Source organism: Phyllostomus hastatus, unplaced genomic scaffold (genome assembly GCF_019186645.2).
Source record: "Phyllostomus hastatus isolate PE091 unplaced genomic scaffold, TTU_PhHast_1.1 phas_contig_86, whole genome shotgun sequence".
Lineage (NCBI taxonomy): Eukaryota > Metazoa > Chordata > Mammalia > Chiroptera > Phyllostomidae > Phyllostomus > Phyllostomus hastatus.
The window spans coordinates 31,550,009-31,569,968 of NW_025333977.1; the positions used below are offsets into that span (position 1 = coordinate 31,550,009).

The window sequence follows — 19,960 nt, forward strand, 5'->3', positions numbered from 1 at the left end:
ACCATTTGAACTGTCAGAGTGAATATAAAAGTTTCAGCTGTTCATAATGACCTAGAACGACTATGATGGTTAGCAGTTTGTGATTTTCCTGAGACACAGATTTGAACTATAATAATTAGTTTCACAAGTTAGTAACTTACCTATTGAGGGAGCCTATGAGACTTCAGTTCACATGCACCTTCAAGTGATTCTATTGATCTCTGCTCATTCTTGCATTCTGGTGAAGTGTTAATTCTCTTTGTTAAAAATAGCTATTAACTTGCCCAGTCATTGTGGCTTGGTTGTTTAGAATGTCTTCCCGTGCACCGAAAGATTTGCAAGTTCAATTCCCGGTCAAGGCACACATATCTAAGTTGCAGGTTCGATCCCCAGTTGAGGTGTGTGCAGGGGGCAGCCAGTCAATGTTTCTCACACATTGATGTTTCCCTCTCTCTCTGTCTCTCTCTCTCTCTGGAATCAATAAATATAGATGTGTATAAAAAAAATAGGGGGAAAGCAGCTGGTAAGTAATAAATAGAACTTTAGTAGGAAGTTGAAAAGCCAATTAATTTGTGTTATAAAGCTATATACAAAAAATACATAAATTTCAACTATGATTCCAGTGAAAGCCTATGCATATATTTTTTTGTAACTCCAAATTTATAATTTGAGGTCTTAGGCTGTACCCTCATAAACAGTATCCTTACAGTAGTATTCTTTGAAATGCACATTTAAACATGATTTTTTTCCACATATAAGTCTAATAAATCAGACATTCAATTTTTCTTGGCTCCATGGAATTTTGTGACAATGCCTATATTATTATAATGAAGCTTTTTACAAATTTAAGCTGTATTTAAAGATTCTTGCTTCCCATAATAAAATCTAAGATAATACTTTTTTCCAACGTCATTTCTTTTTTTTTTTTTTTTTAAGATTTTATTCATTCGTTTTTAGAGAGGGAAAGAGATGGAGAAAGAGAGGAGAGGAACATCAATGTGTGGTGGCCTCTTGCGCACCCTATACTGTGGACCTGGCCTGCAACCCAGGCATGTGCCCTGACTGGGAATCAAACCGGTGACCCTTTGGTTCACAGGCTGGCACTCAGTCCACTGAGCCACATCAACCAGGGCACCAACGTCATTTCTTAAAGACATTTCTGGCATCTTAGTGGAGACATCCCTCCAAAATTGAACCCCAGAACATATTATTGTCTAATATAAACTTAATTGTTTTCTATTTTAGCAGAATCATTGTGGATAAATGACTTTATATAAATCTAAGAAAGCTGAAATTTTATCATCATTAACTAATTAGTTGTATGTGTTTCAGGTGATAAGACTGATAAAAATCTCACCTGAGAAACCTATAACATTGGCTGTTGGTGATGGTGCTAATGATGTAAGCATGATACAAGAAGCTCATGTTGGCATAGGTGATTGATTTTCTTTTTTCCCTGAGCTTTAATATTGGTATAATTATTTGGAGATCTTGAATTTTCCTTTTGTAGACTAAAGTGCAATGTCAAATACATGAATAAAAACTGAATGCAACATGGTAATATATCTCAGTGTATCCCCATCAGAGCCTGTTACAATTAATTGATTATTTAGAATATTTTAATTCCAGATTTTCAAGGACATGAATACCACATTAGTAAATTTACTTTTTTCTAATTCTAAATAATAAAGTAACTTTATTTTAACTCTAAATTTGTTGAATTACATAGAGTTGCCCTCATGGTTTTAAATCTTTGTTTTTGAATGTTATTGATGTTTGTCAATCTAAAGATCGTGCAGCTCATTTTAAACACAATTTTAGAGACAGAAAATTATACCAGACTGTAATAAAATATAAAATTTCAAATAGACTTCTAATTTATAAACTTTATCCTGATTTTCTAGTCCAGAATTTTTATGCGATTCAGAATACTAGTATTTTATTTACATTTAAGTTATTGGTCATTTCCTATTTAAACCATATTCTGATCTGTCTTCCTCAATAATTTTATTATATAAATACAGAAGTAAAGAGAAAAGTATGGGTTTTCTTTTTTCCTTTATTATGATTGTTGACACTATTACAAATGTCCCAATTTTTCTCCCCTTTACCCACCTCTACCCCCACAGCCACCCCCCTCTGGCCATCACTGTTGTCTGTGTTTATTAGATGTGCATGTATGTTCGTATTTATCGAATATAATTATGTACTTATTTCAGATGATATTATACTTTTAAAAGCACGTTTTGTTTGAGTTACACATGAAAATTTTGAAGCAGTCAAACATGCTCATTTGTGCTAGACTCAAATTACTCAATTTCAATATTTTCATGTTCAGTGAAGTTAAAGCTGTTTCGTAGCATCCTCTCTATTAGAAATCTGTTAGCTCGGACTTCGAGCTTTTTAGTGTAATTGATGTTCTTATTACATTCTGGACTTTCAATATTATTTTTGTATTTTATATTATGTTCTCAACCTTTGAAAATTGATGTTACATGCTTAGTATATTGTAGCTTCGTATTAGACTATTAGATTACATATTTGATTTAGAACAAACTTCTGGGAACCTGCTATCTGCTGTATATTAGGATATGGTGATCCTAAGTCCAGGTTCAACTGCTATAATTAATATATTCACAGATATATCATGAAGATTATACTAATCAGTTATCAATGAATTTGCCTTTTTGTCCCCTTTATTACAGGAATCATGGGTAAAGAAGGAAGACAAGCTGCAAGAAACAGTGACTATGCAATAGCTAGATTTAAATTTCTCTCCAAGTTGCTTTTTGTTCATGGTCATTTTTATTATATTAGAATAGCTACCCTTGTACAGTATTTTTTTTATAAGGTGAGTTGAGTTTCATGGAGCTATTTTAGAATTAATTATTGACAGTAATGTGAGGCTTTAAAGAATGTTATTACCATACAAGCTATTCTGAAAAATTGTTTCCATAAGTAAAAATAACAGTTTATGGAATATACTTCGATTACTAGTCATGCATTTAATTTGTACTGACAAAAAGCTAATCAGTGGTTGCCTAATGTCAAGGGTGCAGGTTATAGAATTGACTGGAAAGGATATATTGAGAACTTTGTGTAACAGAAAACTTACATAGTTTGATTCAGATGGTTGTTACACAGGTGCATAAATTTGTCAAAACAAAAAAAAGATGGACACATTTTTATTCTGTGCAAATTAGAACTTGATCAATTTTATTTCTTTGATGTTACTTTGTTTTGAACCAGTAATACTCATGTTTTGTTTTGTTTTTAATTTTTCTATCCTCACCTGAGAACATGCCCATTGATTTTAGGGAGAAAGGAAGGGAGGGAGAGAGAGAGAGAGAGGGAGAGAAACATCAGTATAGAAAGAAGAGAGAAACATTGATCTGTTGCCTCTCATATGCCTCCTGACCTGGGACCAAACCCACAATCTAGGCATGTGCCCTGACCAGGAATTGAACCCACAGCCTTTCAGTATATGGAACATTGCTCCCATAAACTGAGCCACCTTGGCCAGCGGTGAATCACTAACACGTTCTAATTTAACTTCAATATGATGTTTTCAGGCAGAGGTTCTAAATTTTTTTGTGCTGTGAATGAATGTTTGGTAGTCTAGTGAGATGTATAAATTACTCAGTATAGGGCTTTTAGATACATAAAATAAAATACATAGGGTTATAGGGGAACTAATTATGTTGAAGTACTACTGATCTGTCTCTGGACCCTTTTGGGTAAGGTGGGATTCTATGGAATTCACGTTAAGAGCCACTGAGTACCAAGACATTTAATACACCATTGTGCCCTCTGTTGTATATATACACCTATAATTAGTAGCTGCCAGCCAATGAAAAAACACAGGCAGATTGAATATTGCTAATAAATGATGGTGGCAGGGTTTTTTCCTAGCTTATTATTATAGCTTTGCTGTGTCATAAGTGTATTGAAATCAAAAGATGTTTTGATGGTTTCATTTATTGTTTTAAATTTTTTAGCATTTTAAAGCTATTTTAGTCCTAAAGTTGAAGTGAAACTTACTTCTTATACTGTATATGAAAAGTATTGAATAATAATTAGAAAGCATAAATTCAAAATTATGGTATTGCTTGGCAATGATATGAGTCAATGGTATTTTGTTCTGACATTTGCAATGCTACTTAGGATACTTTCAGACTTTTTAATAAAATGGGATTTCTGTTTTACCATTTTATATGGACAAGTTCTTATGGGCAGATCATCTGTCTTCCATATTAACTGAGATTGTGTTTCTGGATCATTAGCCATTTTTAATTTTTATTTCCATTTAATCTTGTTTTTCAGAATGTATGCTTTATCACACCCCAATTTTTATATCAGTTCTACTGTTTGTTTTCTCAACAAGTAAGTAAATAGAAGCTTTTGTTTTATACTTTTAGAACAAAGTATGTGTGTTCAGTCTTTGATAGATACTTGGAGGGAATTTTTCATAGTCTTGCTGATAAGTAGATAAAACTTGTCTAGTGTATTTAATCAGTACAGCATTCATAATATTTATTTGTTCTCATTTTTAGTTTGAAGTGAGTATTAATATCAAACTATATTTTAATTCTTGATACTTTTTAAAAAATGGATATTAACTCTTAATAGCTTAATAGAAAATTTTGGTGATTTTTTCAACTTGTGTATAATATTTCTATAAAATCCATAAGAAGCCAGGCCAGAAAACTATTTGGAGAGTACCTGATTGGTTTTTGGGTTTTGGTTTTGTGTTTTTGACTCATAAAATATTTTTAGATTTGGAAGGAACTTGAGCAATTGAGTCCAGGGATGACATACAGCATAGTCTCAGGCACTAGCTCTGCTTTATAGGTACCACCAGGAGTGCTATATTGAAAGGGTTTGAAGCTCTAGCTCTAGGCCCAGTTCTTGATTAGCAGTAGCTGTAATAAGCACATGTTGGTGGGTCTTCAACTATACATGTCACATACTTCTCATTCCCAATCTACTCTGACTTACTTTATAAGAAAAGGAAATTGAAAGACACAGAGATTTGGTAACTTGCCCAAAATCTCATAGCTAAATTAATAACTAGACCGTACTTGGACCTACTGCTTCTGACTAGAGCACCCTCTGGATGTACCACACAATGCATTTCTAATTTATCAAGATGTTTGTTCACATTTATTGAAATAACAAGAGCTCAGTTATCTTAGGTTTTTTTCTTGGTTTGTTTGTCCTTACTGTTTTCTCCAGTTTACAACCTGTAACTCCAAATTCTAAGTATCTGCTTAGGCGTTGATTGCCAATAACAATGTTTGCTTACCTGAATGAAATAAAGAATGCTATAAGAACATACAACAAAGAAAACTACCTATTTTTATTAAGTTTCCAAGGAGTTCACAGTATCATTAAAGATAAAGTATTAATAACAATAAAATCAATATGTGAAACAATGGCAAAGTACTAAGCAAATTAGTATTAACAGTAGCACATGTGACTGTTAAAGGAAGTGATCATAAATGTTTAAGCTTTCATAGATCACGCTTTAAAGGAAGTATAGCACTTAGATGTGAAGACAAAACCATGAAAGCAAAACTGAATGTGTACATATCAAAGGACCAGTAATAAAAACATGTAAAATTACATCACATCCCTAGAAACGCGTAAAATTACATCACAGTGACCAACTTGTGGAGAATCTTGAAATGTAGGTCCAATTTACTATAACTCCAGAATTATTTGACATAACAAAATATTCCAATTCCCACAAAGAATACTAATCTATAAGCATTATATGTTTATATGTATGTCAGAACCAGATTGGAATTACTAAAAAAGATTTTGGTATAAATTGAAAAACTAAATAATTTTTATGTTTATTTTTGATATGCTTCTTTGTTTTTATATGCCTAAGTATAATAACAATACTGTATGGTTTAAAATCTAAAAATTCCTACTGATTTCTCTTTCTAGACATTGTATGACAGCGTGTACCTGACTTTATACAACATTTGTTTTACTTCCCTACCTATTCTGATATATAGTCTACTGGAACAGCATATAGACCCTCATGTATTACAGAACAAGCCCACCCTCTATCGGTAAGCATTTTCCAGTAGTAGATGTCCATAACATTTCTGAATGCAAGTAGTATATATAGTTACCAGTTTTTAAAAGTACCTTAAAAATACATTAGATAGTGTCTTGGCGATTAATACTTTACTGGGGAAAGTACTTTAGTTATTGTATGGTTTATACCATATTTTTTGGGCCATAAGACCATCCTAGGTTTTAGAGGAGGAAAATAGGAAAAAAATATTTGAAGCAAAAAATGCAATGAAATATTTAATAACATATAAATAACATAATATTTCACCAATGTAAATGTAAACAGAACTCAATAGCAGCGTTAACAATCATTATTTCTCCCAAATTTGAGGAGGAAAATGTGTCTTACAGTCCAAAAAATAAGGTAATTGTTGAACACAATTTTTCCAGTTTTTTTAGGAATGAATGCTTTCATCCTAGTAATGTATTGGGCAATTGTATAATTTGCATTTATTGTTGCAAGCCAGTAATATTCCATTTCACGTGCATAAATTACCGTATTTTTGGACCATAAGACACATCTAGGCTTTAGAGGAAGAAAATAGGGAAAAACAATTTGAAGCACAAAATGTGGTAAAATATTTAATAACATAAATAACATAATATTTCGCCAAATATTTCACCAATGTAAATGTAAACAGAACTCAACAACAGCATTAACAACCATTATTCCTCCCAAGTGGTGGCGGGGGGGGTGCGTTTTATATTCCGAAAAATATGGTAAGTTATTCAGTGATTGGTTGTCTCCCGAGTTCCTAAAAAATTAGTTCGTTTTCTAGTATTGCCAAATTTATGAGTAGTATTCAGTGTAAAAGGTAGGGCTGGGGGCATTAGTTCTCATCCATATTCCCTGAGTTAGTCCTGGTTCCACAGAACCAAGTAATCACAGGGATGTGGAGCTGTTCCTCGGGACCAGCTTATGATTTCCACATCCGTGTGACCTCCATTCTCATACAGGTATTCAGTTATCCAGAAATGGTAAGAATAGTCGTGACGGCAACTGAATGTTTACAACAGAATAACAATACAGATAATTCAACGTTTTTACAATTAAACTGTAGTATTATGTTGTATCAAATTTCTTTATCAAATGGGAAAATGAATGTGAATGTATTTTGTGAACTATAAGCTGTTGCACAGGTGTATGATTAATTACAAATAGTAATGGGTTGGCCAAAAAGTCTGTTTAGTTTTTTTCTATAAAATAACAGATACAGTTTTCATTTTCACCAATAACTTTATTGATTTGGATATTTTGAGCATGTTGGCTATCTCCTGTGTGGTATAAATATTGTTCTTTTTTTTTTTTATTTTAAGATTGTTCTCAATTAATGTCATGATTTGATCGTTACCAACTTCAGTGGGCCTACCCAACTACAGATCATTGTCCAGTAGGAAACCTCCATCTGGAAACTTTGCAAACAACTTTTGACACATTCAGTCAACCACAACACCTTCACACACTGCACAAATCTTGTTTTGCATTTCAGTTGCGTTTTTACCTTTTTTGAAATGAAAAAAAGCATACTATACCAAAAACATTGCATATTTTCTTCCAACTTTGATATTAAAATGGCTACACAAAAATTCACCAATTGTGATTTTCTTTTCTGTAATATATACTGGTATGACAGCTGTCACAATACAACTCAACAAAATTGTTTTGAATGAAGTTAAAGACAACTAAGCTCTACTGGAGCCATCTTATGGAAAAAACAAATGAACTTTTTGACCAACTAGTAGTTGGTAAAGTGGGGTTTACTCTTTCTGCCAATATTTTCAAATTTTAAAAATCAAATCTTGTTTTTAATTACAAAATTGTAATAATTCTTAATAGGTAAATAATATTTATGAATTATAATATGTTCCTCTGTTTTTTTTCTTTTGATTTTACAGAGACATTAGTAAAAACCGTCAACTAAGCATTAAAACTTTTCTTTATTGGACCATCCTGGGTTTCAGTCATGCCTTTATTTTCTTTTTTGGATCCTATTTTCTAATGGGGAATGATATATCTCTGCTTGGAAATGGCCAGGTAAAATATGTACCTTTTTTTAAATTGTTTGTTAATAGTTTAATTTGGTTTTTGATAACTTTCCATTATAAAAAAAAGTAGAATTCAATTTAAATGATAAAACTGGAGATATTAAAATACAATAAAAAATATAATAAAGTTTGAAACCTTTTACTTAATAAAATTTTATACAAATCAAAATTAAAACAAAAAGGCAATATAGTTTAATATTGAAATGAAACTCAAGGTACTAGGCAATTTTTGCTTTTCAGAAATGAATTAATACAAGGGAATGTTCATTCCTCTGTGTGCTGCTCACGTCAGGATTGTGTTTTAATAGTAGCTACTGTTTGTTTACTGCTTACTTTTGTGCTGAGTGCTGTATGTGCCCCATATCCTAATCCTCACAATAATCCTGTTGGAGAGATACTGTGATTTACCTTTTTTAGATGAGAAATAAGTATTTAATGTTTTATTTTTTGCTCTTTAATTGAATGAATTATTTTTTGGTATGCTTAGGAAGTGCTACATGCACACTAGCAATTTTGAGGGTGTTATAAGTTACCATTTAAAATGGTCACTTTCTGAAATATGAAATTGGGAAAGAGTGTGACATAGTACATTGTTACCGTGTCCTAATTGGAGTTCTACTGTTGAGAGACTCTTGGCAGAACTGGCCTCTTTTTCTAAGCTTATATAGATAGGAGGACAGGAAGCGACAGCAGTAGTCCTGTGGTGGACTGGAAATGCTTGTCACCTTTAGTGTCCCTTCTCCATTGACAGTACTTAAGTTTTACAAAATATATTTGGAGACACAGACATACAGGATTTACAAAGAGGTGGATATTAAGTTTTATCTGCTCTGCAAACATTCGTTGAGGATCAACCATTCTCTTGAAACACCATACTAGGTTTTGGATATATGAGAGTAACGAGCTTAGAGTCTTGTGAGGAGTACAGAAAATAAGCAAATAAAATAATGAAATCTGCAAGTGCAGTGAAGGAAATAGGTCTCAATTATAAAGAAGCTTGAATCAAGCCCTGGCTGGCGTAGCTCAGTGGATTGAGCGTGGGCTGCGAACCAAAGTGTCGCAGGTTCGATTCCCAGCCAGGGTACATGCCTGGGTTGCAGGCTATAACCCCTAGCAACCGCACATTGATGTTTCTCTCTCTCTCTATCTCCCTCCCTTCCCACTCTAAAAATAAATAAATAAAATCTTAAAAAAAAAAAAAAGAAGAAGCTTGAATCACTCACAATTCAAGCCCTTTAGGACAGGGGTGTCAAACTCATTTTCACCAGGGGACACATCAGCCTCGAGGTTGCCGTCAAAGGGCCAAATGTAACTTTAGGACTGTATAACTTAACTACTCCTTAACAGTGAAGCAGAAGCTCAGCACTGCCGCTGGGTCGAAACAAGGTGCTGGGCTGGATGAAACAAGGTGGAGGGCCGGATTCAGCCCATGGGCCTTGTGTTTGCCACCTGTGCTTTGGGCTGTAGTGTAGGAACATATATTACTACCACTTCACTTTAGAGGACTTATTTAGCCTGATTTAGACAAAAAGATGTGTGAATCTAGTTTGTGTTGCATTAAGGTTAAGCACTTCCCAAATAATAACTACCTTTTATAGATTTTTTTTCTCTGTGCCAGGTGTATTATATGTATTAGCTTATTGAATTGTAATAACCATGGATGTGGAAAATGTCATCTGTTACTTTTGTGTGTTTGACAATTAACCTCAAAGAGGTTGAGAAACTTGCCTCAGGAGGCAAAATCACTCACTTTGAGAACCACTGCTTCAAATGGAGCAGTGGCCTAGGGCTCGGTGCTACGTCATCTTTTCTTTATCTGTACACATGGTGGACTCACTCTTCTTATGGTTTAAATACTGCTTATATGCTGAAAACTCCCAAATGTACATCGCTGCCTATATCCTCAGATTTAAATAAGTAACTGCCTTCACCCTGGCTGGCGTAGCTCAGTGGATTGAGCGAGGGCTGCGAACTAAAGTGTCGCAGGTTTGATTCCCAGTCAGGGCACATGCCTGGGTTGCAGGCCACGGCCCCCAGCAACCGCACATTGATGTTTCTCTCTCTCTCTCTTTCTCCCTCCCTTCCCTCTCTAAAAATAAATAAATAAAATCTTAAAAAAAAAGTAACTGCCTTCTCCACTTAGTCCCATAGGAATCTCAAATTTAATATAACTAAAACAGGGTTGGTTTGTTTTTTTTGTCTTTTGCAAACCTGGTTCCTTTCCATTTCTCCTTATTCTAATAAATGCTACCACCTTTTACCCAACTGCTCAGGCAGAAGTCCTGGTGGTTATCCTTGATTTCCCTTTTCTCACAGCCCATGTGCAGTTACATTGGTTCTGATGTTACACATATCCTAAGTGTTTACACTTCTGTCCTTCTCCACACAGTTCCAATCATCGTCATCATTTCTTTTCTGGATCATGACAACTAGCTCCTCGTTGCTCCTGCTCCTGTTGTTCCCCTTCCTGCTGTCTGTTCTCTACACAGCAGCCCACGTGATCTTATAAAAATGAAAATATGATCACATATACAAGGATCTCCTCAAAATCATTAGTGACATATCCATTCAGATCTGCTGAAACATCACTGGCCTAAGAAGGCCTTTCTACTCACTCCTGTATAATGCCATCTCTCTCACCTTTTATCACTTCCTGGACGTTTACTCTATGTTTATTTTTCTTCATAGCACTAATCTCTACCTCAAGGTATATATTTCTAGCTCTGTTTGGTTATCTGTCCCCACTAGGTATAAGCTCCATGAGGGAGGGTAGCAACTTTATCTTATTTATCTTACTTATCTCAAGTCCTAGAATAGTAATTGGCATATAAATTGGGTGGTCCAAAAGTTCATTTAGTTATTTCCATGCAGTGGCTCTCGTCGTGCTTAGTTGTCTTTAACATCATTCAAAGCAATTTGTTAGATTGTATTGTGACAGTTGTCTTATCAGCGTACATTTATAAAAGCACATCAAAATTGGTAAATTTTTGTGCAGCCATTTTAATATTGAATATGGAAGAAAATATGAAACATTTTCAGTGTATTCTTTATTATTTCCAAAAAGGTAAAAACAAAACTGAAACACAAAGAAGGATCTGTACAGATTTCTGGTCAAGATGGAGGCGTAGGTAAACATGCTTGACCTCCTCATGGAACCACAGAGGGAGTTATAACTATACCTCAAAACAAATAACACCCAGAACCATCAGAAAATTGAGTTGTATGGAAGTCTGACAGCCAAGGATTTAAAGAAGCCACATTCATCCAGAAGGGTAGGAGGGGCAGAGACGCAGAGATGCAGTGTGGCATGGCAAGGCAGGGGCAGCAGAACAGATGGTCTCACATTGATGTGTGATGGATAAAAATCGGGAGGGATACCTCGAGAACCAGCAGTCCGGCCCCAGGCCATACTGCACAGCTGCAGATACCAGTGCCAAGAAGATAAATCCCCATAATTTCTGGCTGTAAAAACCAGTGGTGGTTGGGCGGTGGAAGAAACTGCTGGGTTTTCAGGAGACTCTGTTTAAAGGGCTTACAAGGACCTAGAACATATGCAAAACCACCCCCTCTGGGCAACAGCTGGAAGAGCGCCAGTCATACAGGGGGAATAAGTGAAGTAACTGGAAACAGAGCAAGTACCAGGCACACCTCCAGAAGCCAGGCTGCTGCATTGTACCCTCTCCAAGCCCTTCCCCAAGAAAGAACCATAAAGCGGTAAAGAAGGTTCCCCAATCCTGGTGATTACCTAAAGCTCTGACCCACACAATTTACAGGTTCCTTTTCTACTAAGACAGTAGCCAAAGCAGCTCTACCTAACACACAGAAACAAACACAGAGAGGCTGCAAGATTGAGGAGACAAAGAAATTACAGCCCAGATGAAAGAACAGAACAAAAATCCAGAGAAAGAACTGAATGAAACAGATAACCAACCTGTCAGATGCAGGGTTCAAAACATTGGTGATCAGGATATCCAAAGAACTCATTGAGTACAGCAACAACATAAAAAAGACCCAGGAAGAAATGAAGGTTACACTAAGTAAAATAAAGAAAAATCTAGTGGGAACTAACAGTGGCGTAGATGAAGCTGGGATTCAAATCAACAATTTGGAACATAGAGAAGAAATAAGCATTCAACCAGAAGAGCAAGAAGAAAAAGGAATTTAAAAAAGTGAGGATAGTGTAAGGAGCCTCTGGGAAATCTCCACCAAACATACCAACATCCAAATCATAGGGATGCCAGAAAGAGAAGAGGAAGACCAATAGATTGAAAACTTCTTTGAAAAAGTAGTGAAAGAAAACTTCCCTAATTTGGTGAAGGAAATAGACATACAAGTCCAGGAAGCATTGGGAACAACAAACAAGTTGTACCCAAACTGGACCACACCAAAACACATTATCTTTAACCTTTGGCATTTTAAAGAATCTTTGAAGCACCAAGAGAAAAGAAAAGAGTTACCTACAAAGGAGTTCTCAGAAGACTCTCAGCTGATTTCTCAAAAGAAACTTTGCAGGCAAGACCAGGCTGTCTTACACATTGGAAAATGTTTAGCAGCACCCTGGCCTCTACCCGCTCGAAGCCAATAGCAGGAGATAGCCAACATACTCAAAATAGTCCAAATCAGTATGTTATTGGTGAAAAGGAAAAATGTATCTTTTATTTTAGGGAAAAAAACTGAATATACTTTTTGGCCAACCCAGTAGATACTCAGTTACTATTTATTGAATATACCAATGAAGGTTTTTAATTTGGAATACAAGTTTGGCTTAATTAAATAATTAAGTAACAAATTAAGTTAGAAGAAGTTATAGAGAAGACAGGCAGATAATGTTAGAAATTGTTTTGAGCATCTGTCTCTTTTGAGGAAGGGCAGAACTGGGTTTAGTATAGTCTAAACCTTACACATTCTGGCAGGCCCTCTGTTAAGGAAAAAAAATACAAAACTATAAATACAAGCTTACACATACATGGAAATAACTATGAGTTACATAAATAGGTCCCACTTAACCCAAGCCAATGTAGTAAGCCCAACTCAACTTCTCTTTAGCCAGTTCTCCAAAATGCCCTCTGCCCCTCCCACCACTAACTCAAAGGGAAGTCAGAATGGAAAGAGACGATGGTGCTGATTAATTGCTGTTGAATACATTACTCTTGCTAAATTTACAAAAAAAAAAAAAGTCCACGTGAATGTGTTTTCTACAGCTCCCTGTGGGGCTTTGAATGCAAGAGGGAGCCCTAACTAACCTCTACTTCTGAGAAAGATTGCACGTAGCTAACCCCAGTCTCGGTCCAGTAAAACCAGATACTGAGGGATAGACATGTGTGCAGGTGTTACCACATCCAGGTGCTTTCCCCGCTGCATCTCAGATCTGCCCACATGGCCCTGAAGGAAGAGACTGGCACTCCTCCAAGAGCTCAGTCGAGTGAGACCCATCAATTTTCAGTATTTCTAGTTCATTTCTAGAGATGACTAAAGTAGGAAAAGGGAGGGATTCCATATGACTTTTTCATTCTTTTGACAGACTCCTCAAATACCCTGAAATAAAAGAATATTAATTGGTATTTTGTTATTGATAACTGTTGTTTATTGATTGTTATTAGGCACACTGTCCTTTTTATATACCCTAATTCTTATAAAAACCTATAAGGTTTTTCTCTATTTTACAAATTAAAAAAGTGAGATACAGAGAAATTAAGTGATTTGTCAAATACAAAGGGCCACCCCGAAAACCAGAATTATCTTCTGGAGGGCAGGCACCCTATAGTACAGACTTCTCCCGCTAGGTGAATATCCTAGAATCCCATCTGTATCTATCTACTAGCTGGTGTTGTGAGGTTGCATTCAGCTTCAGCGAATTTGTTTGAAGACTCAATTGCGTATTTCATGAAGGGTGGTTTATGAGCACACCTGCCCACACCGTGCTGAGTGTTCAGCAGTTTTTGGCAAAAAAAATTGATCCACGTGCTCCACCCTTTCTTTTCACCCAGTCTCGCCCCGAGTGACTTTTTTATGATTCCCTGGATAAAAAAGTCACCAAAGGGAAGTGTTTTGCCAATATGGAAGAGGTGAAACAAAAATGGCAGAAGCATTAAAAGGCATCAAAATCAATGAGTTCAAAACTGTTTTGAGCAGTGGGAAAAAGTCTTGATAGATGTATTATATCAAATGGAGGGTACTTTCAAGGTGACTGAAGTTTAAAAATGTAAGTCAGTATACAATGTTTTATAAATAAATGCTGGGGGTTTTTTGGTTCCCCCCTCATAAATGCTGTTGGAAATTTGTGATAATAAAACAGCCTTTTAAATAATTTTCAAACCAATGTGTTAAGAATATGACTACTTTAAAACTAAATTAACATAAACTTCTGGTTGTGCTCTTATTTGTGGAACTTGAATCCAGACATTCTTTGGGGATTCTGTATTTTTAATAAACTGTGTAAGTTTTTGCTGTAAAGTCCAGGGAAATGTTTTCTGACTAACATGCGGAGCATTTTTACAAGAAATCCTTTAAGGAGTATTTCTGTCAGCCATTATCTCTCCTTTAGGTATTGGTTTTGTGTGTTAATGTTTTTCCTGCTCTGTCTTTGCTGTGTCCAGAAATACAATGGCAAGTTATCCACTATAACTTCTGGTTGGAATAGTTTCAGAAAATATTGGATTGACCAAAAAGTCTGTAAAATAAAAGACATTTTTCATTTTGACCAATAACGTTATTGATTTGGATATTTGAGTATGTCAGCTATCTCCTGCTATTGGCTTCTAGTGGGTAGAGGCCAGGGATGCTTCTAACATCCAGGGGTGTTGCACAAGATAACCCCACAGCAAAGAATTATTTGGCCAAAATATCATTAGTACCAAAAACTTTGCAAAACACTTTAGATACATTTGATCAGGCATAGCACTTTCTTCATACACTGCACAAATCCTTTTTTGTGTGTGTGTTTCAATTGTGCTCTTACCTTTCTTGAAATAATAAAGCATAATATGCTGAAAATGTGTATTTTCTTCCATCTTCAGTATTAAAATGGCTGCACAGAAATTCACCAGTTTCTATGATTTTAAGTGCACACTGATAACAGCTGTCACAAGACAGTCTAACAAATTGTTTTGAATGACGTTAAAGGCAGCTAAGCACTATGAGAGCCATGTACGGAAAAAAATAAATAACTTTTTGGCCATTTCAGTAATTGTGATCGAACAGGGTTTTGTTATAATTTTTACTGTGTGACAGGAATAAAATAGTTACTCTATCATTCTAAGTGAAAACAGTCTGTGCCACACAATTCCAAACCCACATTGGGTTTTCAGTCTGATGATACGCAACGGATAACAATACTACTCATGATAATGCTTATGTTGTTTCTTCTTACACTCCCCTGACTTTACTAATCTAGTCACGGATTTGAAATGCAACTGGCTTAAGTAGTACAAGTGGTTTTTAGTTAAAAGTAAAGTTACATTTTGCCTTATATCTTACGTAGCATCATGGTGACACATAATGTAATAATGGCTTGTTCTTTCTGTCTAGATGTTTGGAAACTGGACATTTGGCACCTTGGTTTTCACGGTCATGGTTATTACAGTTACAGTAAAGGTATGATACAGAAATTAGACACGTGGATAAATTTTGTGTCTGTATAATTCATAAATTTCTTTAGTCATAGATAAATCCCTTCCCTTTTCCTTTTTTGTCATAATTTCACTGATTGTTCTTTATTTTCATTTTTGTCAAAATTCTTAAGTTCATTATTTGAAAAACCTCCATGATTTTTATGGTTAAATAAAGGTTAATTCCACAGTAATCATCTCTGAAATTTTGCTTCTCTTTATATAATACAAGACAGTACAAGTTGTTTTGGACAATAGAGTTGAGAATAAAGTAGTCATGAAATTTCAATGCTGTTTCCTCAGAGAAGAAAAGTATTATAAACTTTAATTATTCAGTTTTCTACTATGATCCTTGCATTAATATTCATCTTCTTAGAGACTTTGCCATAGGAACATTAGTCACTTATAATTAATTCATTTGTGATTTTCATCTTAGAGGTTAAAGACATTCTGTTACAAGGGTTTTGTTTTTGTTTTTTGTTTTTTGTTTTTAATTTTTTTAGATGGCTTTGGAGACTCATTTTTGGACCTGGATCAACCATTTTGTTACCTGGGGATCTATTATATTCTATTTTGTATTTTCTTTGTTTTACGGAGGGATTCTCTGGTGAGTGACTACACTGTAATTTTTTTTAATTGATTTTAGAAAGAGAAGAAGGGAGGGAGGTGTGGTGAGTGAGGTGAGGGGGAGAAACAGAGAATCATGGATCTGTCGTTCCCTTACGATCTGTCACATTCTTTGGTTAACTCTGGCATGTGCCCTGACAGCGATGGAACCCGCAACCTTGGCATAACGTGTTGACACTCCACCAGCTGAGTTACCCAGCCAGGGCAATTGAATTTTATTTTTAACAATTAAAGTCTATGTTGTTTTATTAATTATTCAATTAACTACTGATTTCAAATTTTGAGCATTATCCCAAATTTGTATTCCAGATTAAAATTGTAACTTTCAGATATCATGGATTTACATGATGTCTTGATTTAAGAAACTGTCTTGTCAATTTCTACTTTTATTAAGCCCACTTTCTTTCTTTCTTTGCAGGCCATTTTCGGGCTCCCAGAATATGTACTTTGTGTTTTTTCAGCTCCTATCAAGTGGTTCTGTTTGGTTTGCCATAATCCTCATGGTTGTAACATGCCTGTTTCTTGATATTGTGAAGAAAGTATTTGACAGACAGCTCCATCCTACAAATACTGAAAAGGCTCAGGTAACCACTTTTATATACAGAATCTTTTACGTAGGGATTTTAACTGTGAATAGCTGTCAGTATCATTTTTTATATTAGAAAATAGGAAATTCAATATTTCTGTATTAAGCATTTTGCAGTCTAAATATTGTTGTATCTGATATTTTTATGTTATTTTTATTAATTGTATGACTCCTGACAAATTATAATTTTTATATATTACATTGGGTAATATATAAAGATTATATATTTTTAAGGGTAGAACTGTCATGACCAGATAATAATAGTAAATAACTTTTAAATAATATTGTCACAGCATTCTATCAGACATATGTAATAAAGATATATATTCATGTCTTTAGAAACATTAGAATTTGAGTAATACTCTTTCAGGTTACATTGTTTTACAAAAAAGTATAAAATAAGTTCTTTAACCTAAATAATTTTTAAAGAATGGATTTTTACAAAATATATTCTCTGACCAAATATTTATTAATAAGTATTAAACTACAAAAAATAGTAACAATATGTTGCATAGTGTTTAAGAATATGGTCTTTCGGGCCTGATATGACAGTTCCCTAATCTGAAAGTTATGCCTGCCACTTGGTAGTTCTCTGATGAAGTCTCTCTCAAAACCTCCCTGGGTAAAATTGTGATGGAAATGCCTATTTCATTATCTTTGAAATGAGGATTGAATAAAATAAGCCCAAACACTTATTTGCTCAAGAAGTGGTAGCTATGTAGTTGAATGCACTTTCTCTGTATAGTTGACTTGTACATGAGCTAGAAGTATTATCTTAATCTGTCTTGAACTGTCTTAGCATTGGATATGTATTCTCAAGAATACATTCTAATTAACTTTTATGCCCTAGTAAGCAGTGAGTTTATTATCATTTACTTATGCTGAGTTTGAGAATTTTTCCCGCATGTTTGATACCTTACCTGCCAAGCAAATTTTGTTTAAATTTTGGAAAATTAGTTACATATTCTACAAATAGAATTGTGGTACCTAAGTAGTGATTTAAGTTAGGCTTCCTAAATGATGCATTGATTTTAATTTCAGTTGATCATGTCAACATTCCTTTAGCCTGTATTTGCTTTGGTAACTCAGTCCTAACCGATACACATTTTAACCCCACTGAATCATCATAGGCCTCTGAAGTCTGACAAACTTAATTCAGATACTATTTTAACAATTTATAAAATATATGTCTTTAATCAAGTAATTTTCCTAAGGCTCAATTTCCTCCTCTGTAAAATCAGAATGATTACTATCTTACATGATTTTTAGACATAATGAATATAAAACACCCAATCCTGGCCCTGTATGTAGTAAGTCCTTAGTAAAAATGTAATTATGGTAGGATGTTGCTCTGTGATACTGATCTTCAAGTTAGGCTAAAAAAATTGCATAATCTGATTACTCTGTCTATGTATATATATATATATCAGTGTGAGAAAACTTCTATTCTTCAATATGTAATTCTTAAATATATATCAGAAATGTGTACCTCTTTTTTAACCTTAAGAGATAAATATTTTCGATGACAGAATACTATTTTAATACATTTTCTATACCTTTATAAAGAACACACGTTGGTCTCCCCTTCTTGGCCGATATAAAGTTACATTCCACCAAAATATGTTAATGCATCACTTTGAAAGCTTTGCTCTTCATAAAAGTAAATAATTGGATTTATTTACATGTACCCTTAGAAATTCTATAATAAGCAGTGCATTTGCAAATTATGATATGTTTTCATAGAGACTTCTTGATAACCTTTTCGATAGCCTCCTTCTAAAGAATCTATAGGAAATGTTTTACACCTTAAGGGGACCCTTAGACAAGAAAAGGTTGAAAGTACTTATATATATTGTAGTTCTTTTCCATAGGTTAAAATTGGTTAAAAATCAATCATTTTGTCTGTGTGTGAAAGCTGACATAATCTCCCTTTTTGCCCCATTTTACTTTAAATGACTTGACAGGTGTTCTGCTGTGGTCTGATCCAGAGGAAGTCTATATTTCCACTCAGGAATCTTGTTCTGTTCTTTTTTTTTTCCCACCTTGATAGTATATGGTCATTCAGATCCGATGTGTGACATCATTCCTTCACTGCCTTATACTTTCACCTCTGAGTTCAAATGATGAAAAAATGATTAGAAAGTTGTTAGGTACTTCATTGTTTACCAAAAGTAGCAAGAAAAATGATATCAAAAGAAGAGTTATCAGCATTTATTTTGAACCTTGTTTTCCTCCTGAATAACAATGTGGTGTTAAGAGTGAAGAAAGCCAGCAGTCCTACAAATGTCGGTCATGTATATGTACCATGTATAAGATTTCCTACTCTTGTAGGAACAGATGTGTCTTTACTAAGCTTGTCCTGTGTCTGTCTCTTAGGTGATGAATACAGCTCACTGACTTGTTGTGTGTCCCATCCCTTTTCTGTCCACTTATAGATGTACTCCAACACAGTTGCTTTAAGTGACGAGTTCATCGCACTGCAGCCATTGTCGAGGGCAAGGAATCAGCTGAGCAAACTTAGGTAGAGTAGGAGTAGAACCTTGTTAACTTCTGCATGCTAAAGGTCAATTAAACTATTTAAAAGATGGGCAGAGGCATGAATTAAGAGTGGAGCATTTTTGGTTAGCACAGCTCTGTCTCTAATTTGACCTTTATTAATATGTATGTTTAAACCTAAAAATAAAAAATCCGTTTCTTCATTGAGATGAAACTTCAGCATAAAAACAGGACATCTATACCTTGTTATATATTTTCCACCTTAACTACCTTTTGTAGCATAATTCTTATGCTTCTGCTTGTCGTATTCATATTTAAGAATGTTCCTGCATGTTGACTAATTTAAGCTACTGAAATTCATCATAAAATCTAAAGTTTTAAGTTTCCGTTACTTGAAAATGAGAATTGCCCATTTTTTATTTTGCCTTAATCTGTATTGTAAATTCATGTGCATATTTGTCTTTGTACATTGTAATGACTGCTGAAGCATTTCATATCCTTGCTACTGTTTAGTGCATCTATAAATTGA

General features: G+C 34.5%; 1 protein-coding gene across 3 annotated transcripts in view; it reads left to right on the plus strand.

Moving 5' to 3' along the window:
* The window catches only part of ATP11B (ATPase phospholipid transporting 11B (putative)), a 104,296-nt gene that overhangs the window by 66,274 nt on the left and 18,062 nt on the right, over nt 1-19,960 (plus strand). For 2 of the 3 annotated variants that reach the window (XM_045850957.1, XM_045850958.1), the window contains exons 21-29: nt 1,312-1,414; nt 2,685-2,830; nt 4,303-4,362; nt 5,935-6,062; nt 7,966-8,104; nt 15,643-15,708; nt 16,226-16,329; nt 16,768-16,933; nt 19,371-19,456. In XM_045850957.1, the coding sequence (XP_045706913.1) occupies nt 1,312-1,414; nt 2,685-2,830; nt 4,303-4,362; nt 5,935-6,062; nt 7,966-8,104; nt 15,643-15,708; nt 16,226-16,329; nt 16,768-16,933; nt 19,371-19,456 (998 nt within the window). The remainder of the gene's footprint in view (nt 1-1,311; nt 1,415-2,684; nt 2,831-4,302; nt 4,363-5,934; nt 6,063-7,965; nt 8,105-15,642; nt 15,709-16,225; nt 16,330-16,767; nt 16,934-19,370; nt 19,457-19,960) is intronic. The other variant, XM_045850956.1, reaches the window with a different exon arrangement.